At 49.9% G+C, this 15,849-nt stretch overlaps 7 protein-coding genes across 7 annotated transcripts; 3 read left to right on the top strand and 4 right to left on the bottom strand.

The window, feature by feature from the left end:
• Positions 1–1,957: 1,957 nt before the first annotated feature.
• Positions 1,958–3,471, top strand: N7443_009161 (pyruvate dehydrogenase (acetyl-transferring) subunit E1 alpha; the record flags this gene model as incomplete). Its single annotated transcript, XM_056889217.1, has 4 exons — positions 1,958–2,160; positions 2,248–2,381; positions 2,450–2,904; positions 2,966–3,471. Exons 1-4 carry the CDS (start codon positions 2,044–2,046, stop codon positions 3,469–3,471), a joined length of 1,212 nt encoding a protein of 403 aa, XP_056738519.1. The 5' UTR covers positions 1,958–2,043.
• A 585-nt stretch (positions 3,472–4,056) lies between these two features.
• On the top strand, positions 4,057–4,619 carry N7443_009162 (Kynureninase 2; the record flags this gene model as incomplete). The annotated part of the gene is made up of 3 exons (XM_056889218.1): positions 4,057–4,346; positions 4,399–4,529; positions 4,588–4,619. The coding sequence occupies 3 exons, from the start codon at positions 4,057–4,059 to the stop codon at positions 4,617–4,619; spliced, it is 453 nt and encodes a 150-aa protein (XP_056738520.1).
• Positions 4,620–4,925: 306 nt separating this feature from the next.
• N7443_009163 (uncharacterized protein) lies at positions 4,926–6,014 on the bottom strand (the record flags this gene model as incomplete). Its single annotated transcript, XM_056889219.1, has 1 exon — positions 4,926–6,014. One exon carries the CDS (start codon positions 6,012–6,014, stop codon positions 4,926–4,928), a length of 1,089 nt encoding a protein of 362 aa, XP_056738521.1.
• A 1,099-nt stretch (positions 6,015–7,113) lies between these two features.
• Positions 7,114–8,536, bottom strand: N7443_009164 (mitochondrial 37S ribosomal protein uS4m; the record flags this gene model as incomplete). The annotated part of the gene is made up of 3 exons (XM_056889220.1): positions 7,114–7,947; positions 8,008–8,436; positions 8,501–8,536. 3 exons carry the CDS (start codon positions 8,534–8,536, stop codon positions 7,114–7,116), a joined length of 1,299 nt encoding a protein of 432 aa, XP_056738522.1.
• A 1,381-nt stretch (positions 8,537–9,917) lies between these two features.
• N7443_009165 (uncharacterized protein) lies at positions 9,918–10,649 on the bottom strand (the record flags this gene model as incomplete). Its single annotated transcript, XM_056889221.1, has 1 exon — positions 9,918–10,649. One exon carries the CDS (start codon positions 10,647–10,649, stop codon positions 9,918–9,920), a length of 732 nt encoding a protein of 243 aa, XP_056738523.1.
• An 860-nt stretch (positions 10,650–11,509) lies between these two features.
• N7443_009166 (uncharacterized protein) lies at positions 11,510–13,777 on the bottom strand (the record flags this gene model as incomplete). Its single annotated transcript, XM_056889222.1, has 2 exons — positions 11,510–13,300; positions 13,358–13,777. The coding sequence occupies 2 exons, from the start codon at positions 13,775–13,777 to the stop codon at positions 11,510–11,512; spliced, it is 2,211 nt and encodes a 736-aa protein (XP_056738524.1).
• Positions 13,778–14,010: 233 nt separating this feature from the next.
• cds1 (phosphatidate cytidylyltransferase) lies at positions 14,011–15,523 on the top strand (the record flags this gene model as incomplete). The annotated part of the gene is made up of 4 exons (XM_056889223.1): positions 14,011–14,154; positions 14,224–14,587; positions 14,643–15,433; positions 15,485–15,523. The coding sequence occupies 4 exons, from the start codon at positions 14,011–14,013 to the stop codon at positions 15,521–15,523; spliced, it is 1,338 nt and encodes a 445-aa protein (XP_056738525.1).
• Between the last annotated feature and the right edge of the window lie 326 nt (positions 15,524–15,849).

Here is a 15,849-nt window from a genome sequence, read left to right on the forward strand (position 1 = left end):
AGCGCTGTTTATGGTATTCATGCAGATCTGATGGTGGCGTTGGATTCTGAAGTATGACTAAATCGAGTCAGTGCGTGATCCGGCTGAATTCAGTACTGGTTTGAGGGTCGTCGGGGTTTAGGATTGTCTTGTCTGCAGTATGTTGTCTGTTTCCTAAATCAGATGGTTTCATGCGTGGTACTTAGACATCAGCATATTTTGACAGGTGCTGGAAAAGTGATCTGTCAACTCGAGGTGGGGTTATGGAATTTGATGCATGTGATGGGATGGGGAACAAAGACTTTGGATGGGAATGTGATGACTCGGGAAATTTCATGGGTTATTTTTGTCGATGTGATGCGATGCATCGCAAATACTACTTCCGTATATGGATGGTGCGTTGGTTTTGCAATTAAGTGCTCACTATTTTAGGGCTGACTTGACATGTCGTCGTACTTTTGCTGCACAGATGTGGTATGCAGCCCCGCACCCACAGGCAAGATCGAGTGAGACCCAACTGATTGGCGCCACTCCACTGATGTCTGGGAGAGAGAAGTCGACTGGGTAAGATCCTACTGGTTCTGGGGCATCCGGTATGCGCTGTTCTTCAGGGAGGCATTTGATACATATAATTTGGCAACTTGTTGGGGCTATTCACTCTTGACATCCATGGATGTCTGATAACAACTTTAGGTATCGTGAACGCAAGACTAGAAAACACGCTGCTTTACGTGACAGACTCATTTCTCAAAATTGGATAGCTCAAATCTGGAAAAATAACTTCATAGGCTTGATTGATAGGAATCCTTTGGTAATCGACGGTGAGCGTCCAAGTGGCTCGGAATAATGGCCGCTACATTCCCCAGGGCAGGGTTCTCTTTCCTTTCTTAAACAAATATTCTTACACACGCTGATATATCCCGGGGCAAAGCTTTCTGATTCCTCTATAGATTTGAGCAACCTACTCGGAATTTTATGAGCACTGTCACTAGAGAAGATCATATTGTTTACTGCCAAGGAAGCATATCCCTGTTTACAATCTTGGTGACGAAGAAAGGAGCTTTAATTTGAAACCTATATAATTTCAATAGCTGCGCATTCTCAAACAGAAAGCATTCCAACTAGAAAGCACTCCAAAGACGCAATCCCCGACTTGACATATTTTGCCTCTTTCATCATTGCTCATAACATTGATAATTTTTCCTTCGCGTTCATTCCGCTGGTTCTATGTCTAATTGGCCATCCCTCACCATAGGTAAAACCCCAAATAGAAAGAAGATTTTTGCTGGGCACTTGGAAGTAAGTAATGCTTTTAAGTTCGGAAAACAAGTCTGGGTTCGGGTTCGGGTGAACAAGTAGCGAAGCCCAGTATTATGTCTTTGAACACATCTGGAGATGTTGGCCTGAAAGCAAGTTGCCCAAGCTTACAATATACATTGGAAGACCTTCATAACATTCTTGAAAATGAAAATCCTAGGTACATCAGCTGCGGATGTCTTCTTTGGTAGAGTTTATAATCTCGCCTTTCAAGGTTAGCTTAGTGATGCGGATATATATCCATCTAGTTGGGGACCTTGATAAGAACATCAAGGTGCGCCGACTCATCAATTGATGTAAGATAACTTTTGACTGTAGCAGAGAGATACCTATTATAGGTATATAAGTTATTGAAGAGGGGTTTCAACTTCTTTGAGCCTTGGAAGTAAGATCTTGCAAGTAAAGCCTGCAGTCAATAGCGTTGGGACTAACTCTGCTAGATCGTTGGGTCATCCTAAGGAATATCCCCAACTCAGGGTGACGAAGTTAATCCATCCGCACTTCCAACTATAAGACACACTTGCCAACCAAAATATCCGATTATTAGATCGGTCTCGCTCAGCTCTGAATAGCTAGGGGTTAGGGAAGCTCCGAGTTTTGCATCTGTTTGCAGCGGACACACCGGCGGCCCCCGAACGGGAAGCGCTTAAGTAATCGGGAAAGTTTGCGTTCCCAACATCTGACGGAAAAGTATCGCTATCTCCCTCCCATCCCTCTCTATCTTCAATTGGGCTCATTTGCTGCACCATGCTCTTCCGTACTGCGGCCCGCCAGGCTGCGCCCCTTCGGCGTCAGTTCGCTCCTATTGCTCGTCGTTCCGTCACCACCGACGCCGCCACTGCGCACGCCGAGAACATCCCAGAGGTTTGTTGAGACCCATCCGGAAAACTTGAAAAGTCGCCGGAGCACTCAGGAACCTTCAATGCTGATACAGGCGATCGCAATATACAGGAAGATGACAAGCCCTTCACTGTCCGCCTCTCCGACGAGAGCTTCGAGACCTACGAGCTCGACCCTCCCCCGTACACCCTGGAGACCACCAAGAAGGAGCTGAAGCAGATTTACCACGACATGGTCTCTGTTCGGTATGCGCCAGCTTAATTCTGAATGCTATGAGCTTCTCTCTGACCGTGGTTTTTTTTTACTTTTCTAGTCGCATGGAGATGGCCGCCGACCGCCTGTACAAGGAGAAGAAGATCCGCGGTTTCTGCCATCTGTCCACCGGCCAGGAAGCTGTTGCTGTCGGCATCGAGCACGCTATCAACCGCCAGGATAAGGTCATCACCTCCTACCGTTGCCACGGTTTCGCTCTGATGCGCGGTGGTACCGTCAAGTCGATCATCGGTGAGCTGCTGGGCCGTCGCGAGGGTATCGCCTACGGAAAGGGTGGCTCCATGCACATGTTCGCCGAGAACTTCTACGGTGGCAACGGTATTGTCGGTGCTCAGGTTCCTGTCGGTGCCGGTCTGGCTTTCGCCCAGCAGTACAACGAGGAGCCCAGCACCTCCATCATCCTGTACGGTGATGGTGCCTCCAACCAGGGTCAGGTCTTCGAGGCCTTCAACATGGCCAAGCTGTGGAACCTCCCCGCCCTGTTCGGCTGTGAGAGTATGTATTTCTTCTTCTCCGGAGAACCCGGCCCGCAGTTGACCGAACTAACGCGTCCTAGACAACAAGTACGGTATGGGTACCTCCGCCGCCCGCTCCTCCGCCCTCACCGAGTACTACAAGCGTGGCCAGTACATCCCCGGTCTGAAGGTCAACGCCATGGACGTCCTCGCCACCAAGGCCGCCGTCCAGTACGGTAAGGAGTTCGCCGTCTCCGGCAAGGGTCCCCTTGTCATGGAGTACGTCACCTACCGCTACGGTGGTCACTCCATGTCCGACCCCGGCACCACCTACCGCTCCCGTGAGGAGATTCAGCGCATGCGCTCCACCAACGACCCCATTGCCGGACTCAAGCAGAAGATGATCGAGTGGGGCGTCACTTCCGAGGAAGAGCTCAAGGCTATCGACAAGGCCGCCCGTGCCTACGTCGACGGCGAGGTCGCCGAGGCTGAGCAGATGGCTGTTCCCGAGAACACCGCCCGCAACCTCTTCGAGGACATCTACGTCCGTGGCTCCGAGCCCCGCTGGATGCGAGGCCGTACCGTCGATGAGACCTTCTACTACTAGATTGCATCACGGTACGGGCTAAGTCCGGCTTCTTTTCCTTAAAAGACTTGTTTGTTTGAGTGGACTCGAGGCCTTTGAGACTCGAGCAGTGCATCCTTGTTCCTATCTACCCTTATCTGTAATTTAGCCGATGACTACCTAAGGTACTCTTTCTTATGTTTTGCTTCCGTTTAGAGTAGATCTATTGTCATCATCTCGGATTATTTCTTCCATGAGGAAATGTAAGAATCGTACGTTGAAGTAGTTGTGTGTTCCTGAATCTTTAATTTAAACATCCTACCAGGCCCACTGATCTTTCACTTTCACAACAATCTCAATCTTACTACAAATTTCATCGCAAATAGCCCATACACTGCTAGAGGAAAAGAAAACTTCCCCAGTTAGAGACAATACAAAATAATGGCAACCATGGAACACACCCTTTCCTCCCCTCTCCCCTCGCATATCCAGATATGACGACTACCCTGGTAATACAACCGACAATCCCACAACGCAACTCTTCAACCAAAACGGCCCCTAGTATCTGCCTCACCTCATCTCCAAAGCCACCAATTCAAAGCCATCAAAGCCCCCCAAGAACCAAAAATGGCATCCCAAGGCCCCATATCCAACGACCCCATCGAAGTATACCACGCCGTCCGCAACGGCTCCCTAAAATACGCCATGTACTGCTACTACCCAGACTCCGACAACATCACCGTAAGAGAAATCGGTCTCGATGATCCCGAAGCCGGCGATGAAGCTACCTGGGAGGTGTTTCTGGATCTTTTGAAGACGGACGAGTGTCGGTATATCGTGTATGATTTTCTGTATCCCGGAGTTCAGGAGTGGAAGGAAGTTACGAAGAGGAAGTTGTTGTATATCCTTTGGTGGGGGTCTTTCTTTTTCTTTCTTATGTCCCGCTGTGACTGTTGCTGATTTTTGTAGGGCTCCGGAGGGTTCGCATGTTAGGGATAAGATGAACCTTTCGCGCCATGGGAAAAGGTATCGGGATATGTTTGGGCATTTCGATGATGAGTTGCATAGTACTTTTAAAGAGTGGATTACGTATCCAAAAGGTGTGTAATATGAGTCTCTGCGTTTCAGAGCTTATGAGGTTATGCTGATTTTGATTAGTTGTGAAAAGGTTGGAGCGAGGGGCGATGTGACTCCGCAGTCTTGAAGTTTGGGATAGTCTTCGGAGCAGAAGTAATGATTAAATCCATGTTATTCATTGTTTAGTTTGAGGATTGGTTGTTTGAGAAAATTCAGAGTTGTATAGAGCGATATGTATAATGATTGTAGAATTATGGCTTGACACCGCGTCTCGATATGTTCACAAAAGTCAAGATAAAGTTCATACATGTGTAGGGTAAATTCCATCTGAACGCCTTGATTATTACGGGTATCATGTATAAAAGGAGAAAATGAAAAGTGAAAACAAATAAGCAAAGAGGACAGTACCCTGAGCGGCCTTATGTAGCCCTCTGCCTCAACATCTCAAGAATCATCTCCTGTGTTCTCTGCACAGAATCCAACCTCTCTTCCAGGGCAGCGCGTTCTCGTCGCATCTCAGCTTTCAATTCCTGACGGAGTTCTTCTTTGATGCGTTCCATGTCTGCTGGCATTGGCGAGCTGTTCTGGAATTGTGACTCCGTTGCAGCTTGAACCAATGCTGAGATCACTGGTGAAGCACGTGCTTCGGTGCTGCCGTCTCCTGAGGCTGCATCGAGGTGTTTATTGAGTTTGCCCAGGGTTTCGATCACGGCACTGACCATGCGATTGCCTGTTTGGTCTGGACCTGTAGATGGAGATGTAGGTATGGGTACAGGCACGGGTGGTATGGGTATAGTAGAGTGGGTATTTGAGAACATATTCTCGAAACCTGGCGGTAGTTTGACAGATGCAGAGATGGAAGCCGAAGGGAGTTCAAATGGAGGCGGAGCTAGAGTTGGCGCAGGTGTTGGGGTGTGATTCGTGGGTGGGAGAACATCAGGCGAGGCCGTGCCATACTCCGGGAACGAATGCCCGACGTCCTCTCCAAGGTCCGGATGAGGCTTGCTATGCGAGCGCCTTCGAATCATCTCATCGCGTTTCGAGATGCGTTGTGCCTCGGTCTCTTCCCAGCGTCGCCAGGTCGGAATCCAAGAATCAAGAACTGCGCACCACTGTGGGTTCATCAGGTCTTGGACTGGATTGGGACCGGATAGGTCTCTTTGTCGTTGCCGCTGATCCTCGAGAAATTTGATGCGCTGCTTGGTGACGACTTCCACTTTGCGCCGCACCGAATGCCACGAATACGGACGTCCATGAGTGCGAGTAAATTCTGCGGCAATAGTCTTCCACCAGTTGCATATGTCACTGCGCTTGCCGAATGTGTCGGCATGGCGATTGCAAAGCTCGAAAAGAGAAACTTCTTCCTTGGTCGTGAGCCGTTTGCCATGTTTGCGCGATATATCGCCGTCCTCGGCATCGACTTCATGGCTCCGTTTCGTACCTCGCGCATTCGTAAAGTTTAACATATCCGGCCCAGCCCCCGTAGTGCGACTGGATCCTACGATCATCGGCACGTTTTAGAGAGGCTTTCTAGCGAGAAGGACAGACTTGCGTCAAGCGTTCAACCCAAACTCTCTGTCCGTTGCAGATACGGAATCCAAGGGATAATACCGTTTTGCAAGGCAGTGAGGCATCAATCGAGATCGGCAGACAAAGCAACGTTGATGGCGAAAGTCTAGGTGGATCAAACTGAGGTGACTGATATGGTAATTGCGAATACTCCTGCTGGGCGTGTACCATCGATAGAATCCGGTCCGATAAGCTTGAAAGATACGGCCATAGGGGTGCCGCAGCTTGCGCAAGGGTCAAAGTGAAGCTAGCTGGTTGTGATCGCGTAACGAGGCTGCCCAGTGCTCTCTAAGGCAATGGGCGTGGTCAATACGTAGTACAATGTCACGAGGGTGATAGTGCCGATCGCAGGGAGATGAGAAGTGCAAATCCGGGTTCGCGTCTGCAATTTTGAGCGGGCGGTAATTTTCACGCGCGGAATTGCGGGTCTTGAATGTACCACCTTAACCTGACTTCTTTACTTCTGACGTCTATCTTGGATATAGAAGATGAAATTGGAATTTAAAGGCTTGATTAAGTGCCCACCACGCGAGCAAACGGCAAATATAGAGAGATGTTCTCCCGAATCTGGCCAGGGCATTTGGATTTGCTTCGAATTCGTACACCAGTTTTTTTTTAGACCACTGCCATATGCCTTCGATAGCAACAACGAACGGGAGTATGCATAGATAAAAGGCTGTCTCCTCAATCTAATCTGTACCGGTAGCCTTCCAGGCCAAAGAAAGCTGCGATATGCTCCGGATGAACCGGTGGAAGTCAGTGAAGGTAAATTGCGTTTCAAGATGAATTTTGTAGGCATTGATATATCCATTTACAGATCATGGGCTATGGTGATACAGAGGGGCACAAGCCCAACAAGAAACAAGAAAGGCACCAACACCATGGTCAACATGATCCCAATAAGGGGTCCCTTAGCACCAGAGAGAATATGCACGCAGAGGAAACAAAAGCCCAATAATACACTCATGGGAATGGAAATGGGTGAAACGGTAATGGAAACAGGGGAGAATCGACATTAGATAAAGAAGAGCGTCTTCTCTACCAGCGTCTCTTCAGGTACCAGCCGTAGGCCGGGGTGCTGACTGCCTCACCGAAGGGAGTGGGCACCTCGGCGGATCCGGGCCGTGCCACGGGGTGGCGCAGGTACACGGCGGCGCAGATGTTCTGGTTGACTTCGAGGTAGCGCGGGATGAAGGCGAAGGCGGACATGAAATCGCGGGGACGCCAGGGTGTGGCGTAGGTCTTGCTATTGTCGATGGGGTTGTCGCGCATCTGGGTAAGGGCGCGCTTGAGGACGTCGAATTCCTCGTCGGAGAGCTCGGAGGTGTCGACTTCGCCGCCTTGGGCAGCGGACTTGAAGGCCTCTGAGAGTGCGTCGCTGGCACCTTCTGATTCCTCCACCACGGCTTTCTCCTCGGTGGATCCTTTCTTATCCTTCTTTGACTCCTTGGGAGCCTTCTCGGCACGCTTGGCCTTCAGCAGCAGAGTCAATTCTGAGAACTGGGTTTCCAGGTTGTCGGTGAGGACGGTGCTGGTTTCCGAGCGGGATAGAACACGGCGCACTGCCTTCTGGAACCCGCGCAGCTCCTGCTTGCGCTTGGCCGGGAGGACGTCCTTGTCCTTGGACATTATGTTCTTGGCCTGTGCCATCAATGCCTTGAGGGTATCTTTGGTGTTCTCCGCCTTGTCCTCCTGCTCAACGGCCTCCTTCGCCTCTTCCGTCTCGGCCTCTGTCTCCTCCGCCTTCTGCTTAAGCTGGCGGGTTTCACGTCGCTCGAACTTGGTCTTCGGGGCACCAGTTGCAAACATAACACGCTCGGGGTCGACTTGGAAGAGGTCACCGGGGTTGAGGAGGTAGCTCGGGTGTCTCATCTAAAGTCGAGTGTATTAGCAAGATGCAAATCGGAGGCCTGTAGATCGCCGGGCTCATACCTTGTGTCCATTAACTGTGACTGCACCGTGAATCACAAATTGCCGCGCCTGACGAGTACTGCTGGCGAACAGAGAGCGGAATATAGCAACATCCAATCGGCGCTCCAGGGGAGCAAATGCCATCTGAGTATAGGGAGTGAGGCGCTTAGTGATCCCCTTTTCAGCCTTTTCAAGTCCGGAGCCACGACCGGCAGACGCCTTGGATCCATCATCGGCTGCGAGATCGTTGGTGTTCATGGGGATGACGCTGCGGATGCGCTTCGAGAACATGCGCTTCCACTGGCCCTCGCGGACCTGCTCACCGTGGTAAGCGCGGGAAAGAGCCTTGGCTGTCCATTTTTGTTGGAAGAATGTGCGGTTGACGGTGCCGGGGTTGCGGAATCGTTGCATATTATACAAGTTGTACTTGCTCCATGATTGACGGATTTTCTGCGCGTGACAGTAACAGTTAGTTTTTGCGAAGAGCCATGCCATTGGCGTCAATTGGACATACCGCCTTGGCGAGAGATGTGCTGGCCCTGTTCCTCATTATGGCGAGTGAATGGACGCAACGCTGGAAGAGGTGTTGGGTGATCCTCGACTGGCCTGTTCCTGGTGGATGCTTGTCTCCCAAAACTTCCGCATATCACGTGATATGAGCTAAGGAAACACGTGATGGTAGGCCGGTTATGCCTTATGTCATCGCCGCTCCAAATTGTGCTGACTCTATTGGCCAGTGGGTATCTCGCTTAGCACTAGCGCAGTTGCATTCCCATAAATACCTCGCCCTTTCCGCGACCTTCCTCTCTTTTTTTTCTTCTTCATACTTACCTTGTTTGGGTGGCTGCGATCAACACGGCGGTCCACCACAGATTGGTCCCTGCATTGCACATCGCGGCGGAACAGTTTGTTCAACGGCCTTCGGGTCATTGACAGGCGCATTCTTTGGCACTTTCCACACTGTGGACTTATCTTTTCATCACGTCTTGGGTCATCGACCCGAGCTTGGAGAAGAGGAAGTGAACATAATATGTAATGTAGAAGAAAATATCTTATCTGTACCGATTTATCGGTACATATTGCAACTGGCGTATTTATCATTGAAGTAAATGAATGGAATGGCCCTCAACCTCGTAGTCCCTGAGCGGCAAACCTTGGGGAACGCGTAGTGGGCCTTGCGTCACGATGTTGACAGCACCCTTACTCTTTTCCCTCATATCTTAATTCCTCTCCGACATTCGTTTGACATATTACTTAATGCTATTAACGTCTATTTCCCAGGCAGACATGCTAGAGCAAGAATAGACACTGTAGCTTACTGTAGGTGACGCGGGAGAACACAAATGCCGTAAATTACTAGAAAGAGCGAAACAGCCACTATACGACCCCCAAGAACCTCAGGCCCTTCATCGCTCCTAAGTGTTTCCTAAGTGTTTTCAAATCTCTTAAGGGTTTCCCAAGCTCAAAACACCGCCGCAGAATTTCCTACAGCAACCCAGGGCTCGATTCATTAATGATGTTTCTATTTCGTTTACTCCCGGAATTACTACTACAACTAGCGACCTCCCTGGAGACAGAAAGAGATATCAACTCACTGTCTCAAAACGGATGGCTTCATGATCTCCTTAATCCATATCTCTATAGAAAGAATTGTGGAGCTTCGAATTCCGCTCTGTTTTGGGCTGCGCAGCACGGACATAAGGCCGTCGTGAGGCTATTCCTCCCGGTACTTATTGGATTCAGTCTTTGACTTCAGTATCTGCAATTGTTGTGCTTGTCAACTATTCTTCCCAGCGTGGTTTGATCAAGCGATGCAACAAGAATGATATCATTTACGCTGCCATCTTGAAATAGCTCTGCATTCAAGCACAATTATAAAGATCCATCGCAATGCAATCGCTCACGCTCAGCTTTCAATCAACACACATTCATTAAAAATGCTGGAGGAGGTTGATTTTTTTCCCAGCCTTTTCGAGGGGTATCGGTGGGAACAGCACATCGTGGACAGACCATCCATCCCGTCCCTCAACCGGACCATGCTTATTCCAGAATTCGTCCTTCAATTCGGAAACAAGAACATCCAGCCCTGCCTCTAAATGTAATATTCGTCTCGCAAATTGATCCGCCGTAGGCACAAATTGCTCCAGAACAACTGTTTCATCTTCCTCCGTTGGCATCCGGAGCCCAACTTGGAGCCCACGAAGTAATTGGTAGAGAGCATTCAGACTCTCAATTTCCTTCACATAGGCTTCAAGCAGCTTGATGACTGCTTCCAGCGAGGCGACTGACAGTCCATCCAATAGCCTCAGGCTCCCAAGCCCATCCGGCCCACTCTCCAGAGCTGCGCGCAGAGGCTGGAGAAAACGAGTATCCACCGGTTTGCATCTTCTCCAGCCACTATTGTGGTGGTCTTTAACTTTCTCATCAGGCCTATTGATGAGTGAAGACATTCCTGCGCCGGCAAAGAGCTCAGCTAGGCGCTTCATGTGGCTCGGGCCGTGCCTGTCATTGACTTGAAAGATGCCAAACCAGACCTGGCGATATAGTGAGAATATCTTGATTTCTAGCTTTTTGCCCGGTGTCATGATCTCCTCGGACGATTTTCGAGGTATCTTGACATCCTTGACCTTCGCCGATGAACTAATACTATCTCGATGAGGCATCTTGGGCTGGGACTTGTTGAGGAGAAAATTAAGCATCACCGCGAACTGCTTTGAAGATTGCTCCTAGTGAGCAGAAGGCGCTGATGTCAAGGCGACAATAGTAGTAGGTTTAAAAGGATCCTGTGGAGTCTTACACTCAAACAGATGAGATGAGGTTATAGTGTCACTCGAAACAGGGGCATATTTATTGTTGTTATTATGTTTCGTCTGACGCATGCTAAAGTAGGCTGGAAATTCTCTAGCGAATACGACTGGATGTTGCATCCGGTTCAATACTGTGCGTCCACCCACAATACTAATGGGGTCGGACCCTCGTGGCGTCGACTGCGCCTCGAATAGGCTTAAGGCACTCGTTCGTCGTATTCGGGGTTTGAGTGGTTTCCTTCAGAGTCTTGCAAGCGGTGCGCCCCACCACTGAACCCGTAAGAATATGAACATCGTACGCAGCAAGTAGCACAATATGCATAATATTTGAGCTCTCTGGATTCGCCTCCGTAAATTTGTACACACATTAAGCTTTTCATTTGCCAGGGTTAGTGCTAAAGCAGAAGCTTAGCCTTCTGTAATACGGCTAGTGGGCGTTCGCGAAGGCTGAGATGCAGGCGGGCAATTGTGCCAAATCGTCAGATTTAAAACGATTCACATTAATCCATTACTTTACTTAGGAAGCGTGTTAGGCCTGCCGCATCCTTGATTCAAACGTTATCTTCGATTTACTCATTTCACTTGGCTTGAATATGTAATATAATTTTGATAGTGGTATCTCAAACTCGTAAACTTCATAGAAACATGCTATCTCAACTCCAACTTCACACAATGCGCCACGTCAAACATGCAAACATAATCATAGCAATGCTTCCTTAGTCCCGCCTCGAACTCGGGAATGCTTCTGCCAGAGACTCCGCTTCTTGCGGATTCGTCCACTCCTCCAGTAACTCGTGCGCCATGTCAACAGTCTCATCATCAATGCCAGCCTCGAGAACAGACCCGTCGCAGAAGGCAAGGCGGGTAAGCACCACTAGATGCTTTTGCTTAGTTCCTGGCACACAGGCCAGCTTCTCTTGCATGTTAATGAATTGCCCATGGCGCCGCATCACACCGAAAATCAATCGCATCAGTCCGTTGACTAGGGCTACTCGCAGATTGTGCTCAGGCGGAGACGAGTATAGAGCGTCTAGCTCGTCATGCATTGACCGGAATAGTCGTGGTAGTGCATTGGGATGCGCGGCGATGATACTGCTGCCGTGCTCTTGGCCTGAGGCTGTAGGGTTGAATGATAGAGACTCTAGCAAAATCAGGACCTCCAACCGCATGGCACAAATGTCGTATGCTGTGTAAGGCTCCACGCCCTCGTCTGGTTGCGCGGATTCACTCAACATGTGGGTGAGGCGATCCACAATATATCGTTGCACGTCTGTTTGCTCTTGCTCAGAGGACATTATAGGACCGAATGAATCTGGGCGGATACTAGTTGACAGTAGCTGCAGAACCAGCATGATGTCCTTCAGTGGCTGGGAGCCGTGCAACATCACAAGGATGAAGGTATGCCTTATATGCCTCCATAGACCCTCGAGTGCGCCTTTGACATGTAAAAGTTCGCAGGCCATATGATAGAGCAAGCGTAGAGCCTCAGTAGAATCAACCGGCTGTAGATCGGATTGTGGTGTCTGTCGAACCACTCGGGCTTTTTCTCGTGCAGCTGGAGAATAACGGAAACGAGGCACCGCATTGACCTCGACAGAATCCTGAAGCACACCGACCAAAGGAGCGATAAGGTCTAGAAGTGGAACATCATCCATCATTAAGATGTATCTGGTAATTGACGCAAACCGAGGTACCGGATCATAGAAACGCTCTGTTAATGCTCGCTGCCAGAGAGGTCCTATGGCGTACATGTAATCCAGCAAGTAATGGTCGAGATCTAACTTAACTAACTGGTCCATGACAATGCTAGATAGGGGTCGACTCGGCTCTGAGGGGAACGAATATTTGGTCAATGCTTCGAGATCGGTTTCTTGTCCAGGAAACATGCGATGATTGAGAAGTCGTTTAATAAGTTGATGATCACGGCCGTAGGTTCTCCCTGGTAAGTTATGCTCCGCTTCGAATGAAGACCCGGCAGTGTCGTCTGGTGCGTCGACCATCATCATTTCCCCAGCCGGACTCAATTGAAGCGCAGGCGCGCTATCCACGCTTGCTTGTCGTTTCCGTTTACCAGGGACTGTGGGTGTGGCTCTCTTTGATCGTGTAGCTGATTTGCTGGGAGAAACGGCGGCAATCTCGTCATCATCGAACCCATCGCGGAAAGGTAGTACTCGGGACTTCTTGGGGGTCATTGGCGGGGCTTTCTCCTCAGCTTGGTGCTTGGTCTTGTAGTTGCGGAGCTGATGAGCTTCCTCGGCTAGGTCATGCTGGAGGAAGATGTTCTCTGTCGCTAACATTTTTCCTTCTGACATTGCCGCCTCAACCTCTTCCCTGTGTTTAGTGGCCTCGTCCGTCATTGTCTTTCGTAGCGCTACTAATTGCCGGTCGTACTCTTCAGCCATTCTTGTCTGTTTTGACCGGATAATGGCGATTTCCCCAGCTTTCGTTTCTGCTAGCATTTTGGCCTCGGCGAGCTCGCGGCGCATTTGTTCTCGTTCTTGCTCGATCTATAAGTCTGCTCTCAGCCATTGAATATGGGCGTTGTTTTGCAAGTCGGTTCTTACCTGTTCCAGGCGTGCGTTTAGCTCGTAAGCATTTGCTTGACCATACTCATCATCCACCTCCATGACATCGCCCATTCCACCATTGGCGGACCACTCGTTGTCCGCGATAAGAACATGGTGGTCCTGTGGAAGTACGGACTGTCCGTCCACATTGTCGTGGATCTCCGCCTCCAATTCTCCCACCTCCAGTGTATCATAGTCATTTGTCAATCCTGTGTGTAGTCGCGGCGGCGGTTTCAATGTTGCGGGCGTGCGAGTGGAAGGACGAGCTTGAACGGGTTCATTCACGATCGACTGGTCATATTGTTGAGTCGCAGGCGCTTGGGTGGCCTGGAAGGCGTTCTGCTCCAGCTGGTGCAAGGTACCTGGAGGCAGGGAATCGAAGTCATCGGAGAAGTAGTCATCATCGTTGTCTTCCATGCCCCCGCCATGAATGGAGTACAAGATAGTGGAGTTAAGAAGCAAACTTGAAGTTCAACGCAGGGACCATATTGTGGAGAAGAGGCGCAGCTGCGACACGAACAAATCGCAGCCGTGTTGACGAAGCTGACCGCTTTCGGATTCACATGAGCTCACTTCTCTCCGCTCCACTCCACTCCTCTTCTTCTTTTGCTTCAACGATCCCCCCCGCCCCTCTCACTCTATCACCCATCATGCCTCGTCGCAATATTAGGTTCCCTCACCAAAAAGGTGAGCGACGCGCGAGCGTGTCCTCCGACGTCAGCGATGCAACCTCGGAGCCCTCTAACCCAAGCAACGGCCGCGTCTCCAAGCAGACCACAATCCCCGAAGAGGAGGTGAGTTTTGAGTCTTAATGGACTTGTGAAACTATCACTGACCATGATAATTTTCCGTCGGTTCCGCAGAAACCCGCTCAGTCCGAATACGAGAAGAAGAAACAGACCTTCATTACCCGAACGATATGGACCTTCGTGATGATTGCTGGCTTTTTCATCGCCTTGTTTTCCGGACACATCTATATCATCGGCCTTGTGACTGCCATTCAGATCGTCTCATTCAAAGAAGTCATTGCCATCGCCAATGTTCCTAGTAAGGAGAAGAACCTGCGCTTCACCAAGTCTCTGAACTGGTACTTCCTCGCGACGACCATGTATTTCTTGTACGGAGAGAGCGTCATCTACTACTTCAAGCACATTCTGCTCGTGGATAAAGTTCTTTTGCCTCTTGCGACTCACCACCGGTTCATCAGCTTCACTCTCTACGTCATGGGTAAGTAGTGACCCACGTTATGTTTGATTTGGAACATTTGTACTGAGACCGCCAGGCTTCGTCTTCTTCGTTGGATCGCTGCAAAAGGGACACTATCGATTCCAGTTCACCCAGTTCGCCTGGACCCATATGGCGCTGTACCTGATTGTGGTCCAAGCTCACTTCGTCATGAACAACATTTTCGAGGGCATGATTTGGTTCTTCCTCCCCGCTGCGCTGGTCATCACCAATGATATTTTCGCCTATGTCTGTGGTATTACCTTCGGACGCACTCAGCTGATCCAGTTATCTCCCAAAAAGACCGTCGAGGGCTTCGTCGGCGCGTGGATCTGCACCGTTATCTTCGGATTTTTCATGACCAACATGTTGATGCAGTACAAGTACTTCATCTGCCCAGTCAATGATTTGGGAGCGAACGTCTTGACTGGCCTCCAATGCGTGCCCAACAAGGTGTTCATTCCCCAGGCCTATTCGCTCGATCTGATCGGCCTGGACAAGACTTTCATGATTGCCCCTATCCAGTTCCACATCCTCTGCTTCGCTACCTTCGCCTCTCTTATTGCTCCGTTTGGTGGGTTCTTCGCTTCCGGTTTGAAGCGTTCCTTCAAGATCAAAGACTTTGGCGAGTCGATCCCTGGCCACGGTGGCATCACCGACCGCATGGACTGCCAATTTATTATGGGCTTCTTCTCCTTCATGTACTACCACAGCTTCATTGCTGTGTCCAAGGCTACTGTGGGTGACGTGATTGAGGTCGCCATCAATGGCCTGACTCCTGAAGAGCAGATCGATGTTGTCCGCGGTCTGAGCAAGTACCTTGTCAACCAAGGTGCTGCTACGGAATCGGTATGTTTCAAAGCTGAATTTCCGTTGATTATCAGTCACTAATCTCTATAGCTCCTTAACTGCCTTGCTACTGAGCTTAAGCGCCGATGAGTTGACCCAGCCCAAACCACATAAAATCAAAATCACGACTTTATTTACCGTTTCTTTCAACCTCCATACCAAGGACGACCTTTCAACCTCGCGCTTCTGGCCTCATTTAATTCCTCCAATAGATTCTGTCGTGTCAACCTCTCCACCTCTCCACCTCTCCTTGCTTCTCCGAGATGCCCTTGCGCGTTTCCCTATGATTTGTATTTACCTGTCTATTCCACTTTTCCACACGACATGATATCAATTCTACCAAAACCGAGACGATTGGCAAGGCCCTCAACCAGACCCAGTCAGTTCTAGGTCCGCGCTCGAGGCACGGGAATGAT

Source organism: Penicillium atrosanguineum (assembly GCF_028827265.1).
Source record: "Penicillium atrosanguineum strain IBT 20685 chromosome Unknown utg000007l_segment0_segment0, whole genome shotgun sequence".
In the NCBI taxonomy this organism is placed as follows: Eukaryota; Fungi; Ascomycota; class Eurotiomycetes; order Eurotiales; family Aspergillaceae; genus Penicillium; species Penicillium atrosanguineum.